Source organism: Piliocolobus tephrosceles, unplaced genomic scaffold (genome assembly GCF_002776525.5).
Source record: "Piliocolobus tephrosceles isolate RC106 unplaced genomic scaffold, ASM277652v3 unscaffolded_23631, whole genome shotgun sequence".
NCBI classification, from domain to species: Eukaryota; Metazoa; Chordata; class Mammalia; order Primates; family Cercopithecidae; genus Piliocolobus; species Piliocolobus tephrosceles.
This window is the reverse complement of record NW_022306123.1, coordinates 363-9,388: the sequence shown is the minus strand read 5'-3', so window position 1 is coordinate 9,388 and position 9,026 is coordinate 363. Positions and strand designations below refer to the sequence as shown.

General features: G+C 56.6%; 1 protein-coding gene across 1 annotated transcript; it reads left to right on the top strand.

Annotated features, from left to right (window-relative positions):
- Positions 1-3,478: 3,478 nt before the first annotated feature.
- Positions 3,479-6,458, top strand: LOC113221351 (carnitine O-acetyltransferase-like; the record flags this gene model as incomplete). The annotated part of the gene is made up of 4 exons (XM_026450683.1): positions 3,479-3,804; positions 4,984-5,082; positions 5,353-5,489; positions 6,174-6,458. Coding segments are annotated over exons 3-4 (315 nt in total), but the record flags the coding sequence as incomplete, so codon positions are not given.
- Between the last annotated feature and the right edge of the window lie 2,568 nt (positions 6,459-9,026).

Below are 9,026 nucleotides of genomic sequence, written 5' to 3'. Positions count from 1 at the left end.
ACTCCAGCCTGGGCGAAAGAGCGAGACTCCGTCTCAAAAAAAAAAAAAAAGAAATAACTTAGGCTTTTTTCTTAGGAGAAAAAAAAAAGAAATTTTAAAAAAGAGAGAGGTAACTGAGGCTCACAGAGGCTGTGACTTGCCAGGCAGAGCCAGATATGTGTGACTCCAAAATCCAAAGTTTTCATCATTACATTGAGTTAAGAGGAACTTCTTGGCTGGGCGCGGTGGCTCACGGCTGTAGTCTCAGCACTGTGAATGGCCAAGGCAGCAGATCACTTGAGGCCAGGAGTTCGAGACCAGCTTGGCCAACTTGGCGAAATCCCATCTCTGTTAAAAATATAAAAAATTAGCCCAGCATGGTGGTGGACGCCTCAGCAACTCGGGAGGCCGAGGCACGAGAATCGCATGAACTCAGGAGGCCGAGGTTGCTGTGAGCTGAGATTGCACCACTGCACCCCGGCCTGGGTGACAAAGCGAAACCCTATGTCAAAAAAAAAAAAAAAAAGAAGAAGTTCTTTCCAGCTGTTCCCAAAAGTTGTTTCAAATTTCAAAAAAGGACCATGTCCAGGGACCTGGCTCTTTCCAGCCATGGATAACCTCCCTGAGCCTTCCTCTCTTTCAGGACACAGATTCTCTCTCCTCCCACTCTCCACCCCCATTCATCCTAAGGGACACATTCATCTCACTGATAACAGTGGTTGCCTTATATTTCCTATCTCCTAATGTCATTACCAGAACTTTTTTTTTGGGAGATGGAGTCTTGCTGTGTTGCCCAGGCTAGGGTGCAGTGGCTGGAGTGCAGTGGCGCAATCTCGGCTCACTGCAACCTCCACCTCCCGGGTTCAAGTGATTCTCCTGCCTCAGCCTCCCAGGTAGCTGGGATCACAGGCATATGCCACCACATCCAGCTAATTTTTGTGTTTTGAGTAGAGACGAGGTTTTGCCATGTTGGCCATGGCTGGTCTCAAACTCCTGACGTCAAGTGATCCGCCCACCTCAGCCTCCCAAAGGGCTGGCATTACAGGTGTGAGCCACCTGGCCCAGAGTCATTACCAGAACTTCCAAGGCAAGCTTGTCCAACCCGCAGCCCAGGGCAGCTTTGAACGTAGCCGGACACAAATTTGTAAACTTTCTTAAAACATAGGCCAGGTGTGGTGGTTCACGCCTGTAACACCAGCACTTTGGAAGGCCAAGGCAGGCGGATCACAAGGTCAAGAGATCGAGACCAGCTGGGCGCGGTGGCTCATGCCTGTAATCCCAGCACTTTGGAAGGCCGAGGCAGGTGGATCACGAGGTCAGGAGTTCAAGACCAGCCTGGCCAATATGGTGAAATCCCGTCTCTAATAAAAATACAAAAATTAGCTGGGCATGGTGGCACGCCTGTAGTCCCAGCTACTCAGGAGGCTGAGGCAGGAGAATCGCTTGAACCCAGGAGGCATTCACATCACTGCACTCCTGCTTGGAGGACAGAGTGAGACGGTGCCTCAAAAAGAAAAAAAAAACCACAAAACCATTATGAGATTTTTTTCTTTTTGCGACTTTTTTTTTTTTTTTTTAGCTCATCAGCTCTCGTTAGTTACTGTTAGTGTATTTTATGTGTGGCCCAAGACAATTCTTCTTCCAGTGTGGCTTAGAGAAGACAAAAGATTGGACACTCCTGTTCTAAGGGCACACACACAGAGGTTTTGTACAAAATGTCTGGTTTTGAATGTCCTAAGAAACGGAACCCAGCTCTTTGTTCATCTCTTTTGTGGGGGCATGAAGAGGATGCCTTTTCTGATTTTCAACGTTTCTCCCTCCTGAGATCTTCCCAGGGACCACAAAATTGGAGACAGGATAGCAGGAATATCAAATGATTTCAAAACATTAGCTGTGTTTGGTAGGCCAAACTATTTGCCTCTCTGTCGGGAATGTAAAAGTTATCTATGGCCAGTCCAGCCTCCTCCTTCTCCATAAAAGGGGTCTCTAAGAAGATCCTTCCGTAGCACCTCCATCCCAGTTATTTGAGATGAACTAAAAAGAGGCTACAGTGTAAATAAGAGTTATCGAAGGAGATACCAGAGAGAGACTAACCTCCTTGCACAACCAGCCTTTTAAAATTAGGGGTTTAGACACCACTGGCGGGTTCCCTCAATAAATTCTCAGTCACGGAAACCAGAGAGTAGGAGGATGAGAGGTGAGCAGGGCGCAGAAGTTGAAACTGGGGGGCGAGGCAGGCGCGACCCACTGAGCACCACCCCATCCCCTGAGCAGCGACTAATAAACACGGCAGCCTCCAGAATCACTTTCGCCCCCTTCCCTGGCAACTTCCCCACCAGGTTCACGGCTTACTTAGGCACGCGCTGCCCAGAGATGCAAAAGGCCCCCGTTATGACCACGGTGCTGCCCACCCGGCATTCGGGCAGCCCGGACTCCCACAAAACCCAGAGTTGCGCCCCAATCACCACCCCTTTGCAGCCCCTGCTTCCCTCCCAGCGGCGCACCATCACCCACCTCTCCCCTAAGGCCATTCAACTCAGTTCCTCCTCGGGGCCCCTCAGCTTTTGCCCCTCCAGCTCCTCCGTGTCCTGACTTTCGCCCTCCTGAGCCTCCCATACCTGGCGCCGCCCTCACCCTACCCGACCCCGGCCCAGCCTGGCCCCACCGGCCTTACCTGGTGGCGGCTGCCGCTCGCCCTCAGCCATCTTGCTCCGGCCAGGAGCCGGCCCGGATGCCTGCAGTCCCCTCTCGCCTTTCACTCTTGCACCCACCCTTCCTCTCCCCGGCTCCACCAAAGGCTCCGAGCTTCCTGAAGACAAGTGAGCGCCGGCCGGCTATAACCGAAAACCGAGAGTTAAAGTCACCCCAGGGAAGACGGCCGCCATATCGGTGCGGGGCGCTCAGGGAGCATGCCCATTAACGGCCGGCGCGCGGCGGACGCGCTGACTCGGGCGACGGCCATGTCAGTGCGGGGCGCGCGGGGCGCATGCGCGCCAACGGCCGCCAAGCGCCAGGCCCGCTAACGGCAGCCGGAACGTCGGGCGCCGCGGCTGCCATGATTGTGCGGGGCGTCAAGTTTGGGTTGTGCACAGCCATGGTTTTCCGGGGCAGTCTCCTGTCCCCGAGTACCACCTGTCATCTTTGTGGGTGGTAGTGACCCTAATCCAAGGAATATGAGAGGACATTCTCCAGTCAACACGGTTGTGTTTTCCTACCACTCTAAGAGTTACGCTCAAGAACACCAGACGGAGTTGGAGAGGTGCACACCGCTACCTCCCAACAGCTTAGAAGTCACGCGGGGGCGGGGAAGAGACAGCGGGACGGGTGACCTCCTCCTTCCTACTCCACAGGTCTCGGCGCCTTGCGGGGCCTCCCAACCAATGACTCGCCCTCGGCACCGCACCTCTATCCCAGCACCCGCCGTGGCCCCGCCCCCAGCTCGCAGCCCGCCTACTGCGACCCGCTACCGGGAGACGCCCCGCCCCTCCTGCCCCACCCCAAGGAGACCCCGCCCCATCGAGGCCCCGCCCCCGTCCCGCAGCCAGCCTTCCGGGCTCCGTTGCGGGCTCGGGGCCCGCTACCGACCCAGGCCCCGCCTCGCGAGTCCTCCTCCCCGGTGCCTGCCCGGCCCGGAGGGTGGGCGCGGGGCCGCCTCTACCGGCTGGCCGCGGTAACTCAGCGACCTTGGCCCGAAGGCTCTAGCAAGGACCCACTAACCCCAGCCGCTGCAGCGGCGGCGCGGACTTTGCCCGGTGTGTGGGGCGGAGCGGACTGCGTGTCCGCGGAAGGGCAGCGAAGATGTTAGCCTTCGCTGCCAGGACCGTGGTGAGTGCGGCAGAGCCCGGGCCTGAGGGCCCTGGACGGCGTGGGTGGGCTGTGCGGTTGCGCCCAGGAGCGGAGACCTCGTGCTGCGGCCGCTATCCAACCCGGCCTCCAGCTGATGGGGTGGGGTGGGGTCAGGCGGGCGTCCCAGGTTTGGCAGAGCGGGAGATTCGGGCGCAATGTCAGAAGTGGGATTGAACCCACGTCCTGGAGCATTCAATTCCAACGACCCGGGAAAGACAGGGGGGACCCGGCTTCAGTTAGCACCCCCACCCTTAGACCCAGAGACAGGCCGGTGGGGGAGAGAGACCAGGAGCGTCCAGACCCGTGCTCACTCTCCCAGTTATTCTCACACACCAGTCGTATGCTTAGGCCAGAGCCACTTCTCCGACCCTGTCCAGTTAGTTGGTCAGGCTCGTTTGGTTTATCAGATGGTCCCTGGGGAATTGTGTGTGGCCAGAGAAAGACGCAGAGGCATCAAGCTAGGCTGCTCAAAAAGGGCTCAGAACTGGCAGGTGGCAGCCCCATGGCCTCCCTCCCCTCCAGTCCCCTTCCCCACCCTGGCTGTATCTTCCTCTCCAGCCGACTTCCCCACCCTGGCTGTATGTACCCCTCAGTCCTCCCCAGAGGGCAGCCTGGATGCTAGCCTAATTTCAGTTCCTTCCATCCTTGATCCAAGCATATGTTGCTGGTGTCTCACTATCTCAGACACACACTACCGGGCCAGAGGGCAGAGGGTGCATCCAGGCTCACGCTCAGAGGCTCTTCTAGGTGTTGCAACACCCTGAACCTCCACTGCACCCGTCACTTGTCTCTCAAGCTGCATCTCATCCCACAAATAGCCTCTAGGTCATTCTCCAGAACCATCCGACTAGCCTGGTTACTTTCCTGTCAGGGAAACTGAGGCAAGGAGGGACTTGCCCAGAGTCCCCTGGAGCTGCTCATTCAAATCCAGCCCAATCACAGCGTCCTTTGGTTTATTTTTCATACCAAAAGTCCTCCACTCTTGGACCCCAGCTGAATGAGCCACAGCTCAGGAAAAAATGAGTGTTGGTAGAGGGATGGCTCAGATGGGTCCCAGGAGTCCTGGAGAGAAACAGGAAATAGGCAGGGCTTCTGGCTGTCCCATCCACTGATGGCCTTTTCCTGGTGTCTGCTCCCCTGCACCAACCCTAATTTCAGGACCGATCCCAGGGCTGTGGTGTAACCTCAGAGGCCAGGCAGTCTCTGCCCTCCAGCCAAGTTTTCTCTCATCAAAAAGATCTTCACAGATTCTGACAGGTGGATTTTTTTATTACTTCTTGGCCTGCCTCCCTGGCACTGAGCCCATGCAGAGGAGAAAGAACTTTCCAGGTTCCCTTCTACTGGAATGCCCCCCACCAGCCCTCTCACCTGCTCCCCATTCCTCTACTTCTGGGAGCTCGGGAGGGTGGAGTAGCTTCTAGAGTTCAGGAGCTTCCCCTGCCACTGCCACAACCCCTGATGCCACCACAGCCATTGCCACTGCCACCTGCCTCCCCCTGAATCTTGGCTCTTGTCTTCTCTTTCCAGCCCAGGCAAGTGGCTGCCTCTGGCTAGGTTCTGCTCGCCCACTTGGTAGCACAGTTAGGCTTAGAGATCCAACCAAGGCAGACAGGGCCCAGAACCTTGGTCCTGCCATGGAGGAGGATGGGCAGCAGAGAGAGAAGGTATGGAACAGAGCTCCTGCCGCTCGCCTGCTCACTGCAAGAGCAGCCTCGGGCCCTCCTGTCTCTCTTTCTGCCCACTACAGGGCCTCCTGGACTTTCTCTCTCTCTGCCGCCTCTCACCCTCCATGCCAGGCCACCCAGCTCTCTCACCACAGCACTGCCCTCACCCCACCCCTCCCCCATCTCAGAGGCAGGAGGAAGCCCAAGGCCCCTCACCCGAAGATGCTGCCATTGTCTGGCTCTCTGTGATTCTCTCTTCTTCCCTTCTATTTCTCAACCTGGAAAGGGTGGGAGAAAAGGAGGTGGGAACCTCCAAGAGGGACAGTCACCACTCTGCTGGCTGGTTCCTCTTCCAGGGTGAGAAAGGAGGGGCCTGTGCAACCCAACAGGTGGGCGGTCCCCCTCACCTCTGCTACGCCAAGGAGCCATTCATCCTGACTTGATTCCCCTGAGCCTTGCCAAGAACCATGGCCATACCCCACGCTTCCCCATCCCTACCCGCATCTCCAGGCCCTGGAGAGGCGGGGACATCTACAGCTCTAGGGCTGGGATGCCGGGACCAGCCCCACCCAAGAGGCTGTCTCTGCCCCAGGAATGGGCACATAAGTGCCCAGGACTACAGCTTTGGGACTGCCAGGGCTCCGAGCTGGGAAGGGAGTGAACAGGATGTTCTGCTGCCTGCAGGTGAAGCCTCTGGGCTTCCTGAAGCCCTCCTCCTTGATGAAGGCTTCCGGCCGCTTCAAGGCACACCAGGATGCACTGCCACGGCTGCCTGTGCCCCCTCTCCAGCAGTCCCTGGACCACTACCTGAAGGCACTGCAGCCCATCGTGAGTGAGGAGGAGTGGGCCCACACCAAGCAGCTGGTGGATGAGTTTCAGGCCTCCGGAGGCGTAGGGGAGCGCCTGCAGAAGGGGCTGGAGCGCCGGGCCAGGAAGACGGAGAACTGGGTGAGTTGCCGTCAGAGTTTCGTGAGCACATACTCTGTGCCTGGCACTTGGCAGGGCGCCGGGTAATCAAGAAGGACACAGTCACCAGCCTGCTGGAGCTGACATTCAAGTAGGGAGGAGAGAAAGGGGATGAACAGGACACAGGTTGTGGACAAGGTGTCATGTTCTGGGATAGAGGCAGGAGTGGGGTGCAAGGACAGGTACAGCCAGGTAGGAGAAGATGCCGTTGTGCTCGGTGGGACAGCCTCAGGCAGGGGATACGTGTCACTTAGTGACAGATTGCCCTGGTTCTGTGTCTGATCTGTGAAACAGTTACACCCAGTTTGGAAAATGTACCTACACCAGTGTTTCGTGTGCTTTTCTATTTACATCTCATACTTCAACACACAAATCAAAAAGGTGACAGCCGGGTACAATGACTCACACCTGTAATCCCAGCACTTTGGGAGGCCAAGGCGGGCAGATCACAAGGTCAGGAGTTCGAGACCAGCCTGGCCAACATGGTGAAACCCTGTCTCTACTAAAAATACAAAAATTAGCCAGGTGTGGTGGCAGACACCTATAATCCCAGATACTCGAGAGGCTGAGGCAGGAGAATTGCTTGAACCTGGGAGGTGGAGGTTGCAGTGAGCTGAGATTGTGCCTCTGCACTCTAGCCTGGGCAACAGAGCAAGAGTCCATCTTGGAAAAAAAAATGGCAGGGGGTGGTGCCAGGCACAGTGGCTCACGCCTGTAATCCCAGCATTTTGGGAGGCCAGAGTGGGCAGATCATGAGGTCAGGAGATCGAGACCATCCTGGCTAACACAGTGAAACCCTGTCTCTAGTAAAAAAAATACAAAAAAATTAGCTGGGTATGACGACGGGCACCTGTAGTCCCAGCTACTTGGGAGGTTGAGGCAAGAGAATGGCGTGAACCCGGGAGGCAGAGCTTGCAGTGAGCCAAGATCACGGCACTGCACTCCAGCCGGGGAAACCAAGGGGACCCCGGCTAAAAAAAAAAAAAAAAAAAAAAAGGTGGCCAAGCTGCTGGGAGGGAGGCAGAGTGGGAGCCAGAGATGAGGGGGAGGGGTGACATCACCCCCAGGGAGCTGTGGCAGCCTGGGTCAGACACTGGATGGGAGACAGGGAGAGTCATTAGGTCCAGGACTGTTTTGGAGGCAGTGCCAGTGTTACTTGCCAATGGTGGGGGCAGGGGTGGAGTTTGCCAAGTCGGGGTTGTCTGAGGGAGAAACTGCCTGTGGGAGAGCCACAGCGGGTCCGGCCCTGGGAAGTTCCGTGTTACAGGGGATGTCATGGGGAGGGGAGGTGGAGCTCTAGCCCTGGGGCTTGGCGGAGGCTGCACACAGGAGGTGGGAGTTGTCGACATTTGCTGAGACTTGTCAGGTCAGGACTTTGGACTCCAAAACCTGGGACAAGTCACCTCCCGCTCACCCTTTGCCAAGGGCTGGTGGCCCAGCGCCACAGGGGAGTGCGTGTGATGAAGAGGCACATCCTGCTGCTGTTCACCACAGGGTGAGGGGACGCAGGGTGGGCCCAGGTCTCTGGGGGTGGAAGGCCAGAGAAATCTGTACTGGCTGTGTGCAGGGACGGTGGGTGTTGCAGTCAGCATAGAGGACACAGGGTGACAGTCACCTGGGAGTGTGCGCAGTCCCAGACATGGAGCCTGTAATACCACAGCCCTGGCTGGTGCCCAGAGACCCTCACCCCCCAGACAGAGGACGGACCGTCAGGGCAGAGAGTGAGGATGTGTCACCCACATCTTGTCACTAGCATAAGGATTCATTCTTGCAGAGAGCGTCCCCTCAAGATTGCCCTAACCGCCGGGCGCAGTGGCTCAAGCCTGTAATCCCAGCACTTTGGGAGGCCGAGACGGGCGGATCACGTGGTCAGGAGATCGAGACCATCCTGGCTAACCCGGTGAAACCCCGTCTCTACTAAAAATACAAAAAAAAAAATTAGCCGGGCGAGGTGGCGGGCGCCTGTAGTCCCAGCTACTCGGGAGGCTGAGGCAGGAGAATGGCGAGAACCCGGGAGGCGGAGCTTGCAGTGAGCTGAGATCCGGCCACTGCACTCCAGCCCGGGCGACAGAGCAAGACTCCGTCTCAAAAAAAAAAAAAAAAAAGATTGCCCTAACCTTGAGATCAAAGTGGGTATCTACTCCCCGAGGCCACAGAGCAAGACCAGGTCCCTCAGGCTGCTCTGATACCCTGGTCTCCTGCCTCCTTGGACAGTTCTCTGCTGGGGATGGTCAAAAACTCATTTATTGGGCCAGACGTGGTGGCTGACGCCTGTGATCCCAGCACTTTGGGAAGCTGAGGCAGGTGAATAATTTGAGGTCAGGAGTTCAAGCCTGGCCAACATGGTGAAACCCTGTCTGTACCAAAAAATACAAAAATCAGCCAGGTGTGGTGGTGCACACCTATAGTCCCAGCTACTCAGGAGGCTTAGGCAAGAGAATCGCATGAATGCAGGAGGCAGAGGTTGCAGTGAGCTGAGATAGCACCATGGCACTTTAGCGTGGGCGACAGAGTGAGACCCTGTCTCAAAAAAAAAGTCACTCATTGGACTTTGTTTTTTAGACCCTTCCC